Source organism: Stomoxys calcitrans, chromosome 5 (assembly GCF_963082655.1).
Source record: "Stomoxys calcitrans chromosome 5, idStoCalc2.1, whole genome shotgun sequence".
In the NCBI taxonomy this organism is placed as follows: Eukaryota; Metazoa; Arthropoda; class Insecta; order Diptera; family Muscidae; genus Stomoxys; species Stomoxys calcitrans.
The window spans coordinates 147,685,024-147,707,763 of record NC_081556.1 but is presented as its reverse complement, the minus strand read 5'-3'; the positions used below and the strand labels follow the sequence as shown (position 1 = coordinate 147,707,763).

The 22,740-nt window shown below is 38.7% G+C and overlaps 2 protein-coding genes across 2 annotated transcripts in view; one reads left to right on the top strand and one right to left on the bottom strand.

Annotated features, from left to right (window-relative positions):
- LOC106085197 (uncharacterized) overlaps positions 1–22,740 on the bottom strand; it is an 84,644-nt gene that overhangs the window by 57,906 nt on the left and 3,998 nt on the right. The gene's annotated exons all lie outside the window — the stretch shown is intronic.
- Positions 13,228–13,994, top strand: LOC106085168 (uncharacterized). Its single transcript, XM_059369024.1, has 3 exons — positions 13,228–13,324; positions 13,391–13,714; positions 13,778–13,994. Exons 1-3 carry the CDS (start codon positions 13,247–13,249, stop codon positions 13,949–13,951), a joined length of 576 nt encoding a protein of 191 aa, XP_059225007.1. The 5' UTR covers positions 13,228–13,246; the 3' UTR covers positions 13,952–13,994.

Here is a 22,740-nt window from a genome sequence, read left to right as displayed (position 1 = left end):
AGTTTCCATGAATGAATTTTTTGGAGGGCTCTGCGATACATTAGAGCATGTCGGCATTTGTTTGTGCGATTATGTGCGGGCTCAAGTACACTTTACAATTGGTGCGTATTGTTGTGGAATATTTGGCAATCAAATGTGCCAAAGCACACACATTCGCACAGAAATGCAACTAGCCAAAGCGGAAAAACAAAAAATGTCAATAAAGTGGGATGAACATTACAACGACCCCAAAAGCTGCATAGAAATTAAATGATTTCATTTAAAATGGCTGTGGATGATGAAAGACTTGTAAAGAAACGGCCATAATTTGGGACAGAGATTACAAATTCTTGATTTGTATTTTTACCAACCAAAATCTCATAGCAATTTTCATCTTCCCGCAAATCATGTAATAAAGAAGATTACGTAGCGCCATTCCACCCTAAGCATCATATTTTTAGAACAAAATTTAGTCAAAGATTCATATAAAAAAAAAATAATTATAACGCTGAATTTCATTTAGAATTTCCCTCAATTTGTGATATGGCCTATAGTGCATATTTTCACACACTTATTCAAATGTGATTGTGCTCGTGTATGTGGATTCCTATTAATAGGATATACTAGGAATGTAATAAACCTTTAATAATAATAATTAAAAATTCCATAGACAAGCCGATGCTGATGGTGACGGTGTAAATAAAGTGTGCGACAATTGTGTTTTGCATGTTTATGGTGTATGTGTTCGTACTATGCCTAAGGGTTAGTGTGTGTGTGAGTAATTTCTCCTGGACAATAATGATAATGATGATGATGATTATGATGGCTTTACCACTGCCTATCGGCAATATTGTAGGTGGTGGCATTGTTGTTGCTTTTTAATGTTGTAGTTTTTTTTTCGTGTTTTCGTTTATTGACCTCACCCAGGCACATTGAATGACAACAGCAACAACAAGAACAACATAAACATAAACACTAAGAGAATGGATTCGTATATCGGCGACAAATGTTCGATATGGCAATTTTTTATTCGTTTATTTGAATATTCTTTCGGCTATGCCGCCGACGAATGCTATGCACATTGGAGGAATATTCTCAGAGAAAACGGCTTTTAATCAAAATGGATGAGCAACCTTGATAACGGTTACATGTACAGGTGCAAAGAAATAAAGGAAGAACATTTTGAGAGTACTATGAATGAGCAATGAAAGTAATTTAGCAATTTTTCAATCGATTGTGGTAATTTTTGGCTTTCAAACATTGAATTATTTCTACAAAACACGTTTTAGCTTTTGTTAAGCTAATTATACTTACCACCGAAGGAATGTGGTAAGTATAATTAGCTTATAGGGCCATTTCCGACCCTATGAAATATATACATTATTGATCACCGTAAAAATCTAAGACAATCTAGCCATGTCCGTCCGTCTTTCCATCTGTCTGTTGAAATCGCGCTACTGTCTTTAAAAATAGAGATATTGGGCTGAAACTTTGTAAAGATTCTTTTTTCTCTATAAGCAGGTTAAGTTCGAAGATGGGCTATATCGGACTATATCTTGATATATCCCCCATATAGACTGATCCGCCGATTTAGGGTCTTAGGTCCCTAAAAGCCACATTTATTGTCCGATTTTGCTGAAATTTGGGACAGTGAGTTATGTTAGCCCATCGTCATCCTTCTTTAATTTTTCCCAAATCGGTTCAGATTTGCATATAGCTGCCATATAGACCGTTTTCTTGATGTAAGGTTTTGGGCCCATAAAAGGCACATTTATAGTACGATTTCGCCGAAATTCGGGACAGTGAGTTGTATTAGGCCCTCGACATCTTTCTGCAATATGGCCCAGGTTTGGATATAGCTGCCACATAGCTATATCCTCTCGATTTAAGGTCTTGGGCCCATTAAAGGCGCATTTTTTGTCCGATGTCACCGAAATTTAGGGGCAGTGAGTTACGTTAGGCTCTTCGACAACTTCCTACAATTTGGCCCAGATGGGTCAAGATTTGGATATAGCTTCCATATAGAGCGATCTCTCGATTTAAGATCTTGGGCCTATAAAAGGCGCATGTATTGCCCGATGTAGCTGAAATTTGGGACAGTGAGTTGTGTTAGGCCCCTCGACATCTTTCTTCAATTTGGCCCAGATTTGGATATAGTTGCCATATAGAATGATCTCTCGATTTAAAGTATTGGCCACATAAAAACGCATAATCGGATTTCATTGAAATTTGACACAGTGACTTATGTTAGGCTTTTCGACACCCGTGTCGTAAATGCTTCAAATCGGTCTATATTTGGATATAGCTACCAAAAAGCGAATATTTTGTTCTACAAAATTGAACAATGACTTGTACTTATTAGACAAAGTCATTTACTAACTCGAGCTAGAATTTTACTAATTCGGCAAAAGTTGGTTAAAATCTACTTTCTAAAAAAAATTAAAATTTTGGAAATATTAATAAGAAAAAATTAAATTTAGTGAAATTTTTCCATGAAATTCAAAGTACGAAAAGAATTTGTTTGGTTTTAACGGACTAGTAATTGCAGGCCGAGAAGCCAGTCAAATGTGTTAACAACGTCAAACATTCAACTTTAGGTCCACAATCGGAAGAAAAACATTAAAAAATATTCAATTTTTTTTTTTTTAATTTTAACTTTTTCTAAGAATTATTCTACAAAATGAAGTTTCAACGAGGTTTTTCCAAAAATTTATGTTTTTTTGAGCAATTTTTTTTTGTAAAATTTTAAAAATCACAAAATAAAATTTAAAAAATGTTTTACATATTAAAATTTTGAAAAACTTTCTAACAAATATCACTTTACTTTCCTTTAATTGGCCATTACAGAAAATGTATTCCCCTAGCCGAACGTAGAATAGATGTCCAAGCGCCTCGAACTTTTGCGCTTCTTCTGTAATCTCTGACACCCAGTTTCGAGGGATATCGCTCACTAATTGGTCACTCCATCGGGGTTTTGATTTTTCCATTTTTTTTCATCTTTTCCTCCATTTTTTCTAACAAATATCACATTTTAACATAACTAAAAATCTAAATTCGATAAAAATTTCTCAGAAATCAAATTATGAAGCATTAACATCAAATTTTGACAAAAGTTCCTCCAAAAAACTTAAATTCCTTAACAGTTTTTCATAAAATTAGATTTTTACTATATTTTTTAAATATTTTTGAAACACTTTTTCACTTTCCCCCACATTTTCAATTTCTCACACTTTTTCTAACTGCCCCCACTGTGCATTTTAGCTGTTGCTACTGCTGCCTGTCTGCCTACCTTTGGCTTTATTATTGTTGATGTTTATTTGAATATTAATTTTAATATGCAGCAGTTTATGCAAAACCCACATACATACACACATACATGCACATATGAATATGCAAGTGCCCACCTCACTCTCTCATATTCTCTCTTCACTTACAGCAAATGTAGAAAATATCCCTGTCAGCAGGAAAATAATTTGCAAGAAATTGAAACCAATCCCCCAAGACAAGGAAAGTAATAGTAGGCAAACAACTGCCTTTGGTTTAGACAAATTAATGCAAACATATAAATACAGAGGGCCGAAGAGAAAGACGGACATGCATTACGTTATACAAAAAAAAAAAAAAATTCAGCTGAAATTGACAACAAATTAATGGAGGTTGGTTGTTTTAACTCTCTCTTTCTCTCTCTCTCTCTCTCCAAATGTTTTGCGTTTTGTTTACTATTCCAGAGAATTATTCTATAGGAAATGGAACAAATTTCTAAAAACTCAAATACATTTTTTTTAATAAAAAAAAGTCTTGAGTTATAGCGAATTGTATGGAATGCTGTCTGTCTGGCCCCGAGATTGTGGATGGTTTAAATTGATACCAATTTCTGATGAAGGAAGTTAAATTCATTTTTTTGTTGTTGTTTCGTCTGACTATAGGTTCCCCTTTGGAATTGCCTTAATGGGAATCAATGTCATTTAAGACTTATTTATGCATGTACATATGTGGAATTAAATTAAGTTGAAACTAATGTATTAGTTTGAAAGGGAAGAATCTTTGACACACTACACTTAAAAGTGATCAACCTGATTTTAAATAGTAAAGGTTAATTAGATGTAAAAGCATGATAACAAAGTTGACCAAATGAAGATGTCTGTGCCAAATTTCAAGCGGCTAGCTTTAGCTATCGCTATCGTGATTTCGACAGACGGACGGACGGACATGGCCAGTTCGACTCAGAATATCGAGACGATCATGAATATATATTCTTTATGGGTCCTAGATCAATATTTCTAGGTGTTAGAAACGGAATGACCAGATTTGTATACCCCGATCCTATGGCGATAGATATTAAAAAGGGTGCGGATGTTAATCCGCCCCATGTCACTATGGACATACATCTCAGCAGGTAATTGGTTTGTTGTGCGCTCTGAATATTAAAAAAAAAGTAAACTCGAAAAAGAAAATCTAAGTTAGGAATTCCGTGCTACTTACAAAATCCTTAATTGTTTTCCATGACACGCCCCTAAGTTGGCTCATGTCTGGTATTGTGTCCCCACCTAAGTTCTGGTATCTGTTAGACGAGAAAGCCGGACAATGGCAAAGGAAATACTCCACGGTCTCATCATCTTCCTTGCATGCCCTACTCATGCTATCACTTGCAGCACCGATTTTACATAATTGAGGCTTGTAGTCCCATGTGTCCCGTTTTGATGCCAATAGCTATACTGACCTCCTTCTTACTTACTTTCAGTAATATCCTCATCTTCAGGGTAACTCCATAGGATTTCCGCTGTCCTATCGACCGTTTCGTTGCTCCATAGGGTTGCATAATCATTCGTAGCCCACGTCCTTAACTCGGACTGCGTCGACCCGAAAGGCTTCGGGTTAACCAAGTTTCGGTCCTCTGGCCTTCACCGCCAAATCGTCTACCCTTTCATTGCCCTTACTCGGTCATGGGCCGGCACCCAAACGATGCGGATCATGCCATCCCCAGAGAAGGCGTTAATCTCCTTTTTACACTGCAAGACTGTTCGTGACCTTAGCGTCCTGGTTGTTATTGCCGTTATGGCCCGGCACGCAATCGATGCGCATTGTGCCATCCTAAGAGAAGGCGTTAATCTCCTTCTTACACTGTCCTGGTTGTTATTGCCCTTATGGCATGTTTACTGTCCGTTAAGATGTTCACATTCGACGTTCTCACGTTAGCACCACACCACCTTACGCATTCCGTGATCGCCCGGATCTCCTCCTGCAGGATCGTATTATGGTCAGGCAGTCTAAAACAAATCTCAGTTCTTGCGTTCTCAATGTAGACGATTAACATGATCTTCTAGATGGCAATACTAGGGTTCCGTCAATCCAAGACTATGCCGATGGCAGCAGTGCCTTGCACTCGAACTCAAGTGTCGTCTCAGGTATCCGATCGGAAACCTCTTTCCTTCCTTCCTGGTTTCATTTCGTCGCCTCGACTATACCGCGATGAAATGCGCTTCTCCCATCCTCAGTTCATTCTCCCATCGCCTTAAATCTCATAGTCGCAGTGGTTGCCTCACACTTAATTTGTATGTCAATGGGTCGGATATCTAAAATAAACTTCAGTGTTCTATTGGACGTGGTCCACAACGCCGCCACCTATGCCGAGACAACATATTCTCTGAACCTGGTGTATGGTCCTTATGTTGCACGTTTTCTTCATAGCAGTGCACCAAACTACTGAGGCGTAAGTAAGTATTGGTCTAATCACGCTCCTGTAGAGCCATTAGACCATTCTCGGATTCAGGCCCCATTTTGAGCCTATGGCCCGTCTAAATAGAGCCCAAAGTCTGTGAGCCATCTCAGTTCGCTCCTGAATGTGGCATTTCCAATTCAGTTTCATGTCCTAGATCACACCTAAGTATTTGACCTTGTCAGATATCGAAATCGTCTTATTGAGCAAACATGGTGCGTTAAATTGGCCCACCTTCGTCTTTCTCGTGAACAGGTGTGTTTCCGTCTTCTCTGGGTTAACATTGAGACCTCTGGGTCTAACCCAGTCATATGCCATATGCAAGACCCTTTCTTCCTCGTGAACAGGCATATTTCAGTCTTCTCTGGGTTAACATTGAGACCTCTGGGTCTATCCCAGTCATATGCCATATACAAGACCCTTTCGGTCCTTATGCATAGCTGGTTCGGATCTTTACCCCTTAGAAGTTTTATAACATCATCTACATATCAGGTGGGTTAAAATCCTTCTCTTTATCTTGGTGTTCACAATACGTTCCATGGTTTTGAGTAGAAATGACGAGAGACTTATGGGTCTATAGGCCTTTGGTATAGAATAACTTGACTTGCCTGGCTTGGGTATAAATACCAACCTTGCCTCCTGCCAGGCTTTCGGAGTATATGTAAGTCCCAGGCACGCTCTGAAAATATTAGTCAGGTGGAGCGCCTGACAGTCGGCCTCTTTTTGTAGTAACGCCGGAAATTTTCCATCAGGTCGTGGTAACTTAAATGGTTTGATGCTCCTCAATGATTCCTTTTCCATAAATTCTGTAATTATAGACCTTCGATCAACAGCATTTTTACAAGATTCCGGTGTCTCGGTGAGGCCCGTCGTATCCTGGGAAAATGAGTTTTCATCAAAAGCTTCAACATGTCCTCCATTGTCTCTGTTCTCATTCCCATGTCGTTATCTAAAGTTTCAGTTTGGACATAGGTTTTTGAGAGAAATTTTTTATCTTGGCGGTAACGCTTTCGACCTGTTCGCAGAAAAGCTTCTGGGAGGCACGTTTTGTTGCTCTGGTAATCTTATTGTATTCCTTGAGCCTTGTGTAATACACATCCCTATAAACTTCCGTTTTTTTACGACGTGCTCTGTTAAAAAGTCTGCGGAGCTCTTTCCCAATATTTCGCATCTCCCCGGTCATCCAAGGTTTTTCTTGGGCTGATTTCCTCTCCCGAAGAGGACAACTATCTTCGAATGACCTCACCAGTGCAGTCGCAATCCTGCTGACATTTTCCTCAATGTCTTAGGTTAGGTAAGAGTTTCAGTCCTTTACATGCTCACTTAGACAATTTTTAGTCCATTGTGATACCACAGTAGCGACAGACCAAGGCTTCTGGCGGGAATCGAACCCACGACCCCTGCACTGGTAATCCTAGCACGCTACCAACTCGGCTAGCGGGGCGCACTAATCATCAATGTCTTGGACAATCTAAATTATCTTGGCCAAGACTTCTTCTGAGTAGCCTTCCGAATTTTGTCCAGTTAGTTTTCAACTTATTATGGAAGCTTATTGGATCCGGGGCTGGCCGTGATATTCTAAATCTAATGTAGCGATGGTCAGAGAAAGAGCGTTCCATAGAGACACTCTAATCCTGAACCTCATCGATTCGATTTTCCGAACATATCGTCACATCCAATACCTCCTCCCTAATCCTATTAAGTGGTATTAGGTCGTTGGTATTCAAGAACTCTGCCAGGGCTTGGACCCGCTTATTAGTGTTGGTATTACTCCACGAAATTTGATTTATTTAGCAATCATCATAAATTGGTCGTTTAAATGTAATTTCGGTTAAAATAGTTTTTATGGTATAATTAAGATAAGCAGAAAATTAAATATTATTTCTGTGCCAAAATTATTTAAAATACAATTCATGGTCATTTGAGATAAGACGAGATTGCATTGAAATAATCAAGTAAAAGCGGCCGGGATGAATCTTACATACCCTCCACCATGGATCGCATTTGTCAATTTTTTTGAACAAAGTCAAATCGAGAATAGGTTATTTGGGCGCTATGTCAGGTTGTGGATTGATTCTGACTACATTTGGTAGGAATGTTGAAGGTCGAAATGGGTATGAATTGCGTAATCTAAGAGCTCAAGAAGTATATTCGGGAGATCGATTTATATGGGGGTAATGTCAGGATATAGACCGAATCAGACCATACTTGGTATTGGGTTGCCCAAAAAGTAATTGCGGATTTTTTAAAAGAAAGTAAATGCATTTTAATAAAACTTAGAATGAACTTTGATCAAATATACTTTTTTTACACTTTTTTTAAAGCAAGTTAAAACAAGTTAACAGCTGATAACTGACAGAAGAAAGAATGCAATTGCAGAGTCACAAGCTATGAAAAAATTTGTCAACACCGACCATATGAAAAATCCGCAATTACTTTTTGGGCAAAGTAAAAGTCACTTTGCTAAATTTGGTCAGTCATAACAAGGGATTTAATGGCTGTTTGGCTGTCTGAGAAGATATTTATGCCAATCGTCGTTATGACGTTAAATCTTAGCCATTACACCACTTCCTTAATTGCAAGGATCTCCGCTTGATGCACACTGTAGTGCTCGGGTAACTTTTCGATATGACCAGTTATAGATTTTGAGAGTACACCCCTGGCTACACCTAGCTGGTTCCAAGCTAGATGACCAGTTGTTCTTTCCGTATAGAAGTCTATGTAACTACTATTACCAGGGATATAGTAGTTCCAATCAATCCAAATCAATTTTTATCAAAAAGCGCACGGCAGTGGTCGCGTTGTGCCTAGTCACAACAGAGGCATTAGATGTAGCATGCAGATGTGCTAGCTGCCGAGAGGAAATTCCGAGACATTATAAATCGGCAGCCACTCGCTCTACACCAGCCGGTCGAATACCCCAAGTGCAGCCCAATTCCCGGCATAGACAATGGTACTCGCAAACGAGCGTGATGGGATTCGTTGAGGCCATGAGATAGGACGGTCCTTTTGGCACTGGACCTATCGAAGGCATTCGACACGTTCAGCCATGCCAAACTATTTGAGGACATCGCCAACACGTCCCACCAGCCAGGCTTGAATCGCTGGGTCGTGAATTATCTGTGTGGTCGCCAGTCATTTGTGGAATTTAGGGATTAGAAGTCGAAGCACCGTAGAGTGAAACAGGGAGTTCCTCAAGGTGGAGTGATATCTCCTGCACTGTTTAACCTCTACCTTTCCTCCATTCCACCCCCTCCAGACGGCATAGAGATCGTATTATATGCGGACGATTGTACGATCATGGCATCAGGCCCCCCCACCATGCGATAGGGTGAACGTCTACCTAAACGAACTTGCCTCATATTTCGCTGCAAAAAATCTGAAGATATCCGCCCCCAAATCTTTAGCCACATTGTTCACTACAAATACGCGTGAGGTGAATACTGAGCTGACTATGATGGTCGATGGAGAAATGATTTCGCCATCAGGTGTCCCAGAATAGTTGGCGTCACATTTGACAGCTCTTACACTTTACCCCCCCCCCCCCCATGCCACAGCAATTTGCGATAAAGTCAAAAGTAGAAACGAGGTCCTCAAGTCACTTGAATGTAGTACTTGTAGAACGACCGCCTCCCATTGCACCTGAAGAAATTGAACACCCCCGGCAAACTAGAGTAGATCTGGCTCAATTACGTTCCGACAGATGCAGCCGCCTCAACACCTACGGAGCAAGAATTGATGCCGACGTGCACGATGTATGTCCCGATTGTAACCAGGGGCCGCACGATACACGTCACCTGCCTGTGGACGCACCCCATCTTAGACGCAGAGTTCCTGGATCTTGACACTCAACAGAATCAAGCAGACGAAAGATAGATCACAACAAACTGCTACAAAACCAACAACAATATGTTACATTAAATTCAGTGCATCGGATGGTGTCGTCCTCAGTGCGGCTGTGATGCACAAAAAAGCCATCCTTTGGATCCGCATATTCTTGCGCTTATATCTTCCGAGGAACTTTAATGCCGCCGAAGTGGCCTTACAATAGTGGAGATTTATCAGCAGATGTCGGACCATAGTCAGGATAACAATCTTTTTCCCTGTAGAAGCAGCTTCAACCAGCAACTTAAGGTTTGAAGGTGGCATCTCTGAATCTTCTGCCGTATATAAGGAAGCTAACCAGTAATGATTTCAAGGCTGGCTACTACTGAATCTTCAGTGCTTAGTTACGGAAGAAGAAAAACCTTTAGACTACTCTTTGTAAGAATACAGGCTCTGTGTCTCCCATTTCCCGTTTCCTTCAGTAGTTTAAATCCCGGAATTCTTAGTCTACGAACCATTCCACCACATACCCATGGTTATTGGATAAGAACCATGTCAAATTCCCCTGCCATCAGGAGGACCTTTAGTGCCGCCGAAGCAGCCTTACAATGGTAGAGATTTATCAGACCATAGTCAGGATTCAGAACTTCCACCACTGTTGTGTAAATCTAGTCTTCTAATTCCGCCAGGAGTTCATCCTCCCGAGATTCGTTAGATCTTGTAATGATGAGCTTCCGTAAGCATCCAAGGGCAGGTGAGAAAGCGGTGGAACCACTCTTCCTCAGTACCCTGGACACTTGCTCACTGTGGACGATTCCTCTCTAAGACGCTTCACTAGCTGCTACTGTCGAAGTACGTTTTGAGTTTCATCCTTCCCCGCTGGCACACGCCTTGAGCCCGGTCCAACCGGATGACCCAACCACACAGGGCTTGTCGGGTCCCGTTTCGATGCCTTCCCCTCCCGTCTCGATTGTGGCAAGGGGATTTTTAGTCTCCTGCAATCCGCCAGACTTTTGCGATGTGGTCATCAGTTCCCTTAAGAAAGTGATCAGCAACAACTGCTGAGTCGTCTTCTGATTCCCCAACCCCACCGCTTCTATAGACCTTCAGTTTCAACTTGATGAATCCGTAGGATACAACTCCTTCAAATTTGTTGAGGTCTGCGAGACAGCCGAAGTTTAGTATGAATACTGCATGTCTCCGGTAATCATTAGCCTCATCCAATCTAACAATCTTCCCAATATTCTTTTAGTCTTCCAAGTATGGATTCAGGATCTGCGGGAATCCTTGGTATCCAAGCATGCGCCATTGGTCGAGAAGGAATATTTTCCTTCTTGACTAAATCTACTGCTGCGCCTGGCTAGCGACCATAATTTTCAATAAAAAATTTGAGGTGTACTTATCAATTTCACCTATGGGTGGCCACCATAAATGACCTATTACGGATGCTGACTGCGGAGGGATTTGAACCAGTCTGCTAAGCAGACCATGTTATAATACTTTTAAGGGGTAAGGATCTGAATGAACTATGCAGAAGCATATGACATATGACTAGGTTAGTCCCAGAGGTCTCCCAATGTTAGCCCAGAGAAGACTGAAATATGTCTGTTCACGAAGAAGACGAAGGTGGGTCAATTTAACGCACCACGTTTCCTCAATAAGACGATTTCAATATCTGACAAGGTCAAATACTTAGGTGTGATCTTGGACAGGAAACTGAATTGGAAGTGTCACATTCAGGAGCGTACTGAGAAGGCTCACGGATGTTGGACACTATGTAGACGGGCCGTATGCTTGAAATGGGGCCTGAATCCGAGAATAGTTCACAGGTTTAACAGGAGCGTGAACAGACCAATACTTACTTACCCCTCATTAGTTTGGTGGACTGCTATGGAGAAAAAGTGCAACATAAGGACCATACAACAAGTTCAGGGAACATGTTGCCTTGGCATATGCGGAGTGCCCAATAGGGCACTGGAGACTATTCTAGATATCCGACTCATTGACACACAGATTAAGTGTAAGGCAGTCACTGCGGCTATGAGACTTAAGGCGATGGGAGAATAGATTAAGGATGGGAGCAATTCATACCATCGCGGTATAATCGAGGAAACCTTGAAGAAGGGAAGAGGTTCTCAATCGGATACCTGAGATGAACCTTGAAATCGATTGCGAGACACTGCTGCCATCGGCACAGTCTTGGATAGACGGAACCCTAGTATTCCCATCTGGAAAATCATGTTACACGGATGGATCAAAGCTAGAGGACAAAGTGGGCCTGGGGGTCTATATTGACCCCCAGCGAATGAGATCTGTTTTAGACTGCCTGACCATAATACGGTCCTGCAGGCGGAGATCCGGGCGATCACGTAATGCGTGAAGTGATGTGGTGCTAACGCGAGGACGTCGAATGTGAACATATTTACCAACAGTAACACTTTCATAAGGGCAACGACAACCAGGACGGTAAGGTCACGAACAGTCTTGCAGTGTAAGAAGGAGATAAACGCCTTCTCTGAGTATGGCAAAAATCCGCATCGTTTGGGTACCGGGCCATAACGGAGTAAGGGGAAATGAAAGGGCAGACGATTTGGCGGTGAAGCCTAGAGGACTGCCGTCAATAAACTTCGTTAACACGAAGCCTTTCGGGACGACACAGTATGAGTTAAAAGCAGTGGCGACGAATGCGCATGCAACATTGTGGAACAGCGAAACGGTCGGTAGGACGGCGAAAACCCTATGGCGGGATCCATATCGTGAGAAGTAAGAAGGTCAGTATAGCTATTGGTAACATAACGGGACACATAGGACTACGAGCTCACTTATGTAAAATCGGTGTGGCAAGTGATAGCATGTCTAGGGCATGCGGGGAAGATTATGAGACGTTTGAGCATTTCCTTCGTCATTGCCCGGCTTTCGCGTCTAACAGATACCGGCACATAGGTGGAGACACAATACTAGACATGAACCAATTTAGGCCAGTGGTATTGAACACAATTAAGGATTTTGTAAGTAGCACGGAATTCCTAACTTAGATTTTCTATTCCGAGGTTTGTATTTAGAGCGCACAGCAAGCCGATTACTGGCTTAGGTGTATGTCCATAGCGGAATGGGGCGGGTTAATATCTGCAAGCTCTTTTCAACCTAACCTAACTTACCAATTTCACGGTACCAGAAGAGTTTTGACATTTTGAAAAAATGTAAGGTGTTCCCCACCGTAGCGCAGAGGTTAGCATGTCTGCCTATGACGCTGAACGCCTGGGTTCGAATCCTGGCGAGACCATCAGAAAAAATTGTCAGCGGTGGTTTTCCTCTCCTAATGCTGGCAACATTTGAGAGGTACTATGCCATGTAAAACTTCTCTACAAAAAGGTGTCGCACTGCGGCACGCCGTTAGGACTCGGCTATAAAAAGGAGGCCCCTTATCATTGAGCTTAAAAAAATCGGACTGCACTCATTGATATGTGAGAAGTTCGTCACTGTTCCTTAGTGGAATGTTCATGGGCAAAATTTGCATTTTTGAGGTGTTCCCCCTTCAAAATTAAATTCTGGCTACGTCCCTGGTATGATATCATCTCCACAAACGCATTCAACAATGATAAATGGAATTTAACTATCCAATTACAATTAACATAAATACCTAATAATAACAAGTCATACATATGCTGGTACATAAAAAAGTTATATCCGGTCATTTTGTATTTAAGTCCGTAATTTTAAGCAAGTATGTTACGAAATCGCGGACTATTGGCAGGCATAGGAATATTCTGGGCATTTCTATGGTTGCCGGGAGCACAGCTCAAAGTGAGTATTTCTTAGCAAGCCCACTGAATGAATTCAAATAATTTATTTTTCATTTCTCCAACTTAGCGCAACTATAAAATCGAATATACCAAATGTTCCAGCTTTCACAATACCTCTAGTGTTAGATTTTTCCAGTTTTCCTTGCGCAATGATAGCCATCGTCTGAATTTAATAGATGGAAGGCTCGAATTGGCCAAAACCATCGAAGAGATTCAAACAAAAGTTGTGATAAAACTTTGGCGAAAAAATTCGCCAGCATTTACTTTAGCTGATGTGGTCTTGAATGGTTGCGAATTTATGGATACCATGCACAAGAATAAATTATTGGCCATTTTCAAAAAGAATATAATGCGTTACATAAATGAATTTCCCAGGTGTCCTCTTAAAAAGGTATTTCCTTTTTTTTTTTGATCATTTATACAGCTGTAACAGTTTTGTTGTTGTAAATTTTAGAATTTTAATTACACTTTAACCGGATATTATCAAAATGAAGACGATTTCCCCACATATGTACCGGAAGGCGAATTTCAAGTGCAGTTACATTTTTTTCAGGAAAATAAGATATATGCAAGGGTTTTGTTTTGGGGTCAAGTGGTTTACTTGAAAAGTAGCCAATTCAAAGGATAAATGAAAAAAAAAAAATATGTCCAAAAACTTGCCCAAAAAGTAATAGCGGATTTTTTAAAAGAAAGTATTTACATTTTAAATAAAATTTAAAATTAATTTTAATCAAATATATTTTTTTACCATTTTTTTTAAAGCAAGCTAAAAGTAACAGCTGATAACTGACAGAAGAAAGAATGCAATTACAGAGTCACAAGCTGTGAAAAAATTTGTCAACGCCGACTATATGAAAAATCCGCAATTACTTTTGGGGCAACCCAATAGTTGAATAAAGTTATGGAATATTCCAGTTAAGAATTTTTGCTGTTCGGCCTGTTTGTGATTAAATCAAATTATTTCTATTGAAACTTTCGGCTCGAGGCCAAGGGTTAATTTGATATTTAAAGCAATTGCTGCTTTAACCGTACAACGTCGACGGTTAAGGCAACAATCGTCACAGAGTGGACTCTACTATTCTGTTTTAATATTGGATTAAATAAAACGTTTTTAAAAGTCGATGTAACCCTTGGCCTCGTACTTTATTCGAAATAATTTGCTTATGATATAATATAAAAACAAATAAAAGCGTGCTAAGTTCGGCAGGGCCGAATCTTATATACCCTCCACCATGGATCACATTTGTCGAGTTCTTTGCGCGGTATCTCTTTTTGGGCAAACAAAGAGTAATGGATAAGAATTTTTATGCTATTGGAGATATATAAAGTTATAATCCGATGCGGACCATAAATGAATTGAATGTTGAAGACCATAGTAGAAGTCATTGTGTAATATTTCAGTCCCTTCGGATAAGAATTGCGCCTTGTAGGGGCTCAAGAAGCAAAATCGGGAGATCGGTTTATATGGAAGCTGTATCAAGCTATAGATCGATACAGACCCTATTGGGCATGTTTGTTGAAGGTCATGGGAGAAGCCGTTGCACAAAATTTCTGCCAAATCGGATGGGAATTGCGTCCTCTAGCGGCTCAAGAAGTCAAGATGCAAGATCGGTTTATATAGCAGCTATAACAGGTTCTATACCAATTTTGACCATAATTCGCACAGTTGTTGAAAGTCATAACAAAACACGTCATGCAAAATTTCAGCCAAATCGGATAGGAATTGCGCCCTCTAGAGGCTCCAGAAGTCAAGATCCAAGATCGGTTTTTATGGCGGCTATATCATGTTATGAACCGATTTAAACCATACTTAGCACAGTTGTTGGAAGCGATACCAAAACACAACTTGCAAAATTGCAGCCAAATCGGACAACAACTGCTTCCTCTAGAAGTTCAAGAAGTCAAGACCCAAGATCGGTTTATATGGCGGCTATATCAGGTTATGATTCAAACCATACTTAGCACAGTTGTTGGAAGCGCTACCAAAACACCACTTGCAAAATTTCACTTAAATCGGACGATAATTGCGCCCTCTAGAAGCTCAAGAAGTCAAGACCCAAGATCGGTTTATATGGCGGCTATATCAGGTTATAAACCGATTTGAACCATACTTTGCACAGTTGTTGGAAGCGATACCAAAACACCACTTGCAAAATTTCAGTTAAATCGGATAGGAATTGCGCCCTCTAGAAGCTCAAGAAGTCAAGACCCAAGATCGGTTTATATGGCGGCTATATCAGGTTATGAACAGATTTGAACCACACTTGTTGTGAGTCATACCGGAATACTTCATGCAAAATTTCAGCCAAATCGGATAAGAATTGCGCCCTATAGAAGCTCAAGAATTCAAGATCCAAGATCGGTTTATATGGCAGCTATATAAAAACATGGACCAATTTGGCCCATTAACAATCCCAACCAACCTACACTAATAATAAGTATTTGTGCAAAATTTCAAACGCCTAGTTTACTCCTTCGAAATGAACATGGCTAAATCGATTTAAAATGTCATGACGATCAAAAATTTATATACCAAATGGGGTCCAAGACGCATATTTCGTGGTGTTACAAACGGAATGACGAAATTAGTATACCCCCTATCCTATGGTGGAGGGTATAAAAGTTATTAAAAGAACAAATTATTTAATTGAGAAATATAAAATTTTAAATCACATATTTTGACATTTTTCAGATTCATTAAAAAAAATGATTGAATTTATTAATTTTTTAATTGAAATTGACAAACATTTCAATCACGATCGTAATTGGAAAAAAGTTCAGATTCAATAAAAAAGTGATTGAATCAATTAATTTTTTAATTGAAATTTCCCAAATTTTAATCACCACCGTAATTGGAAAAAAGGCCGGATATAATTAAAAAATTGATTGGTTCAATTAAATTTTTAATAGAAAAAGATTATATTTTCAAATAAATTTTTAGTTGAAAAAACCATGATATCACTAAAAATTGAATTAAGTTCATCGATGCACTGTTGTTAAGTTAATCCATGCCGAAAGTTGTAAAAAATAATCGCACGAAATTGCTCACGATTTAATTCCATTTTTTTGGGCGAGATGAATCTTTTCAGTTACTGTAAACAACACAAATAGCGCTCGTAGGTACAAACGTTCTGAGTACGTATAACCTCAAAACATGTCGCATGGCATAAATATAAGGTAGAAAGTGGCACAACGCACGCCACAGGGGGCATTTTATCGCCACTCCTATGGCCGACCACCATAAATAACCTATTACGGACTGAGGAGGGATTTGAACCCGCCTGCTACGCAGACGATGTTATAATACTTCTAAGGGGTAAGGATCCGAACGAGCTATGCAGAAGGGCTGAAAGGGTCTTGCATATGGCATATGACTGGGCTATTCCTAGAGGTCTCAATGTTAATCCAGAGAAAACTGGAAACTTCCTTTATGGAGACGCATGGAGCTAATTTTAGAAAATGAAAAGATCGTGCGGATCATGAGATCTTAGAAGGCATACTCTTCGTTTTATATATGTTAGTCTGGGTTATTTTTAGCCGATTAGCCTGTGGGCAAATCTAAAACCATGACGGTGTTAAAGTATAGATTTATGATATAAATGAATGTATGAATGAATGTTGATGAATGTGCTTCCATGATGTAAATAACATTTAAATATCCAATTATAATTAAGTACTTAAATAGCTCTAAAAATAAAATTAAAACCCAAACCATTATAGTACCCGTTATAGATCATATATTCTGAACTTGTACTCAACTATGTTAGGACATCGCGCAGTCTTAGCAGGCATAGGAATATTCTGGGCATTTCTATGGTTGCCGGCTGTACAGCTCAAGGTGAGTAATCCTTAGAAAACCCCATTGAAAAAATCTGTATATAGTTTTTTTTTTAATTCTCCAACTTAGCGCAACTATAAACTTGCATTCACCAAATGTTCCAGCTTTCACAATACCTCTAATGTTAGAGCTTTCCAGTTTTTCTTGCGCAATGACACCCATCGCCTGAATGTAATGGATGGGAGGATCGAATTGGCCAACACCATCGAAGAGTTTCAAACAAAAGTTGTGGTAAAAATTTGGCGAAAAAATTCGCCACCGTTTACTTTAGCTGATCTAGTCTTTGATGGTTGCGATTTTATGGATACCATGCAAAAAAATAAAATATTGGCAATCTTCAAGAGGAATATAATGCGTTACATTAATGAATTTCCCAGGTGTCCTCTTAAAAAGGTATACCGATTTGGTTTTAAATCCAAATATTGTTTTTTTTAATTTTTTTCTAAATTTTAGAATTTTAATTACACTTTAACTGGATATCATCTAAATGAAGATGATTTTCCTTCATATGTGCCAGATGGCGAATTTCAAGTGCAGTTACATTTTTTTCAGGAAAAAAAATTATACGCGCGGGCTTTGTTTTGGGGTCAAGTGATTAACTTGAAAAGTGACCAAATCAAACGATAAATGAAAAAGATGTACGGCAAAAACAAATTATAAATATTTGTATAAGGTACATTGCATTAATATAAAAATAAATTAATTTGGTGTTTTAGATTCCTACAAAAAAAGAAAAATCACTTGAAGTTAAAAATGTTTTGTTTGAAGGATTTTGGTAGAAGTGAATCTTCATAATGAAGATGGTATCATATTCTAACGAACCCAATCTTATGTTTTGAACTTCGATTTGACTGACTCTCAGTTTACTCTATAGATGACTCTCAATGTAATTTTTTTTGAAAAATCCTTTTTTTAAAAACTTGGAATCTTTGCTTTTACAATGATGTTAATACTAATTTTCTAAACTTCAATGATATTTTGACCTTCATTAAAAGATTTTCAAATTCATTATTAATACAAATAACTAAAGATCTACACGGAGGCCACGGTAGCGCAGACGTTAGCATGTCTGCCTATGACGCGGAACGCCTGGGTTCGAATCCTGGTGAGACCATCAGAAGAAATTTTCAGTGGTGGTTTTCCCCTCCTAATGCTGGCAACATTTGTGAGGTACTATGCCATATAAAACTTTTCTCCAAAGAGGTGTCGCACTACGGCACGCCGTTTGGACTCGGCTATAAAAAGGAGGCCCCTTATCATTGAGTTTAAAACTTGAATTGGACTGCACTTAATGATATGTGAGAAGTTTGCCACTGTTCCTTAGTGGAATGTTCATAGGCAAAATTAGCAATTTGCAATATTCTAACGAAGCCAATCTTTACTAACTCTTAGTTTACTCTATAGATGACTATCAATATAAATTTTTTTGAAAAATCCTATTTTAAAACTTTGAATCTTTGCTTTTACAAGGATGTCCATGTCAATTTTCTAAACTTCAATGATATTTTGACCTCCATTTAACGATTTTCGAATTCACTCTTTATACAAATAACTAAAGATCTATTACATTAACTCCATCATTAGTGCTATTCTCCAACTCCTTACCGACAGAATTAACGGTATTTGTCGGTAAGTGCTATTCTGTATTGAAAGTTTACCGAAAATCATCGGCAAGTTAACAACAAGAAAATAGTAGTCGCTAAGGCTTACCGACAATATTTAAAAGTCTTGAAAATGAAAATTTTATAGAGAATACATTTTTTAAAGTCATTTTGCTTTCTATAAAAGCTAGCTTTACCTAAGATGCCTTTTTATACCCACCACCGAAGGATGGGGTCAAATTCATTTTGTCATTCGAAATATCCATTTTTAAGCCTACAAAATAGTTATATTATAGTTCATCGTAAAATTCTAAGGCGATTTAACGATGTCCGTGTGTCTTTACGTCCATCAATGAACGATCACCTTTTATAAATAAGCACTTTTCACGTGTCATAGTCATGCGGTTCTATGTCAATTTCGTAAACGCTCAAATTTGACTGCGTGATTCGGTTAAAACTTAGGCGGAAACTGTTCCTATTCGATGTGTTGCTTAATTTTACAGCCGATAATGTCAGAACTACATGAAAAAGGGCTTACTAAGATGAACTAGAAGAATTGTAAGACTCTTAATGAAGGAATATCCATTGTTGAAACATATGAGTTTTTGCTGAATGTTAGAATTAAGAGCTCAACTATCCGTTGCAAATTTGATACAAATATAACAAATTCGAATGGAAAAAGATAGTCCATCCAAAATCATATGAATTCGTACCTTACGTTAAAATTGTATATCGATGAAAAGTTCAAGTCGAGGCAGAATATTGAAACGACCAATTTTTTTTGGTCGAAAAGTTTTTAATGATTCATATGAAAAATATGTTTAAAAGTAATCTAAAATTAAAAATCCACTCACTTTTGTTCCACATGACAACCTTTTGCCTTGACAATTGCATAGAGTCGGTCAAAAAACGATTTGCAACCTGCACGAATATTCCGTACAACAGCAGTTTACAGCGCATCCATACTGGGATATTTTTAGACGTGGACATTCACTGTGTGAGCAAAATTAAGTGCGGAACATGATTTGTTAGCCGTACTTGCTTTACACGTGCTTTAGGTGACGTTGCCGAGACCAAGAATCCTGTTTTGAGGAACACCTCTTTTGGGAAACAGTGCAGTGGAGACAATTTGATTGCAGTAAACAGATTGGGTTCCGAGATTCGGTTATGTATGGATCAGTCGAACAAAAGTCTCAGAATGACTAGATTAGTAAACGACTAGATGTAGATTAGTCTATAGACTAATTTGAATCGTTCTCAACACAGTTGTTGGTAGCAAAAAACTATGTGCAAAATTTCAGCCAAATTGGACAAAAATTGCGGCTCCCAGGGGCTCAAGAAAAACAAATCGGTAGATAGGTTTATATGGGAGGAATATGCAAATCTGAACCGATATGGCCTTTTTATGATCTCAACTGACCTACACTAATAGGAAGTATTTGTGCAAAATTTCAAGCACCTAGCTTTACTCCTTCAAAAGTTAGCGTGCTTTCGACAGACAGACGGACGGACATTGTTGACTCACATTGTCGAGACGATCAAGAATATATTGGGTTGCCCAAAAAGTAATTGCGGATTTTTCATATAGTCGGCGTTGACAAATTTTTTCACAGCTTGTGACTCTGTAATTGCATTCTTTCTTCTGTCAGTTATCAGTTGTTACTTTTAGCTTGCTTTAGAAAAAAAGTGTAAAAAAAATATATTTGATTAAAGTTCATTCTAAGTTTTATTAGAAATGCATTTACTTTCTTTTAAAAAATCCGCAATTACTTTTTGGGCAACCCAATATGTACTTTATAGGGTCTTAGATCAATATTTCGAGGTGTTACAAACGGAATGACTAGATAGGTATACCCCCATTATATGATGGTGGGTATAAAAGCCTGCTGAATTTATTTCTATACCCTACACCATAGGATGGGGGTATACTTACTTCGCTTTTCCGTTTGTAACACCTCGAATTATTGATCTCAGACGCCGTAAAGTATATATATTTTTGATCGGCCTGACTTTTTAAGTAGATCAAGCCTTGTCCGTCCGTCTGTCTGTCAGTCCGACCGTCTGTCAAAACCACGCTAGCTTTCGAAGGAGTTAAGCTAGGCGCTTGAAATTTTGCTCAAATACTTTCTATTGGTGTAGATCAGTTGGGATTGTAAATGGGCCATATTGGTTCATGTTTTTATATAAACCGATCTTGACTTCTTGAGCCTCTAGACTGCGCAATTCTTATTCGATTTAGCTAAAATTTAGTACGAGGTGTTTTGTTAGGACTTTCAACAACTGTGCTAAGTATGATCCAAATCGGTTCATAACCAGATATAGCTGCCATATAAACCGATCTTGGGTCTTTACTTCTTGAGCCAAAACACATGACGGCTTTTCATGTGTTTTGATTACTTTGGGCATATTTTTTACGACCTAATGACCATGATAAATTATGTTGGAAGAAAAAATTTTAATTTGTGGAATGTTACTGATAGGAAATTACCCGATCAACAGTTCCTTGTACATGCCTGCCTTTGGTATGAAGGTGGCAAAAAGTCTCTCGTGAATTTTATGGCTCTGCTAATGCTCGCACTGTCGTGACTACTGGCTTCATTTTGCTTATATCGTTATTATATGAAAAAAGCCGTGTGGAATGAAAACAGCCCCTGAGACACACGTCTACACTTGCCAAAAACTTCCATAAATCTGGCTGTGACGACCTTTTTATTGGTCTACCTAATTATATATGCAATGCGTGACAAGCATTGTCGCTTCTGCGAGGAAACCCATTTCTTTAGTTTTTCTGATATGTTACCTTTATCCATTGCTCGTGTGTAGTTAAGTAGAACAACAACAGTGCAAAGGTATTTTAAACAGGGAAGTGCCGCATAAAGCTTTATACCAACTTGATGCTTATGGCGCATTTGTGCTGTGTATTGTTAACACTAACGATGACCTATTTTACTATGTCATAAAACGCATGTGCGCTGTCTGTGCTCAACATTCTATTACAAAGAGCGTGTGCAATGAACAACAATAGTTTATTTTCGAAAAACAACAGACTTTTCAGCCTGCTGTTCTGAAATTGCAGGACTACTGCTGCGTTAGAAGCCTCTAATAATAAAAAAATAACAATTTTTGAAGCATTTTTTGAAATTTTAGGCGAGTTTCAACTTTTTAGAAAGTGTTGCTGTGTCAGCAAAAAATACAACTTTTTCATTTTTAGGAAACATTTTTGCTAATTTTACTAACAAATTTCTATGAGTATGGAATTTGACCTTTGGACTTACATCTGACATCAGAAAATCTAGTTAAGGTAATGAAATGGTGATCTAAGCGAAAGCTGATACATTTACCCTGATCGGTACACTTGCCAACGAGAGAAATATTCAAAACAAATGATTGATGAAAAACTTAAACAGAATGAAATTAGAACCATTCCATTGTGTTATTCTTTTCAAAACAATTGGTGTGATTAAATACTTAAATGACTATTTGTATTGCCATAATGGCAATGATGTGTATTGATCTTTTTTGTGACTTTAAATGAAAGTAATGCATTTAAAGTGGCAGATGTGGAGATTACGGTTGCCATGTTGCGCAGATGTGATCATATTTGACATAGACAAAAGTCAGGCCAGACTAGGTGCCTTCTTCCAATCAACTGTGCGGACCCCGTTGAGATTCTTCTCAGACTTCTTTTAATAGCATAAATCGAATAACGTAGGACAACCGCCATTGAAAGAAGTTTCATGATGTTCTTGTGCGCTAGACAAACTTACTTATTTGAAACAAGTAAAAGCGTGCCAAGTTCGACCGGACCGAATCTTGGGAACCACCATAGATTCTGCTAAAAATGTATACAAAATAAATTTAGTTGAAGGGCATAATTTTATTCTTAATGCCAAACTTCTGTCCAACCAGCAAAAATTAATGCTTCGAGGAACCGAACAAGGATGATCGAGGGACTGGTTTACATGGGACCTATATACA

Excerpts from the sequence above, each read along its gene's own strand:
- LOC106085168 (XM_059369024.1), top strand. The coding sequence starts at position 13,247 with ATGTTACGAAATCGCGGACTATTGGCAGGCATAGGAATATTCTGGGCA. Across the intron at positions 13,325-13,390 it reads TGCCGGGAGCACAGCTCAAA|CGCAACTATAAAATCGAATA; the intron begins GTGAGTATTTCT and ends TCTCCAACTTAG. Across the intron at positions 13,715-13,777 it reads CCAGGTGTCCTCTTAAAAAG|AATTTTAATTACACTTTAAC; the intron begins GTATTTCCTTTT and ends TGTAAATTTTAG.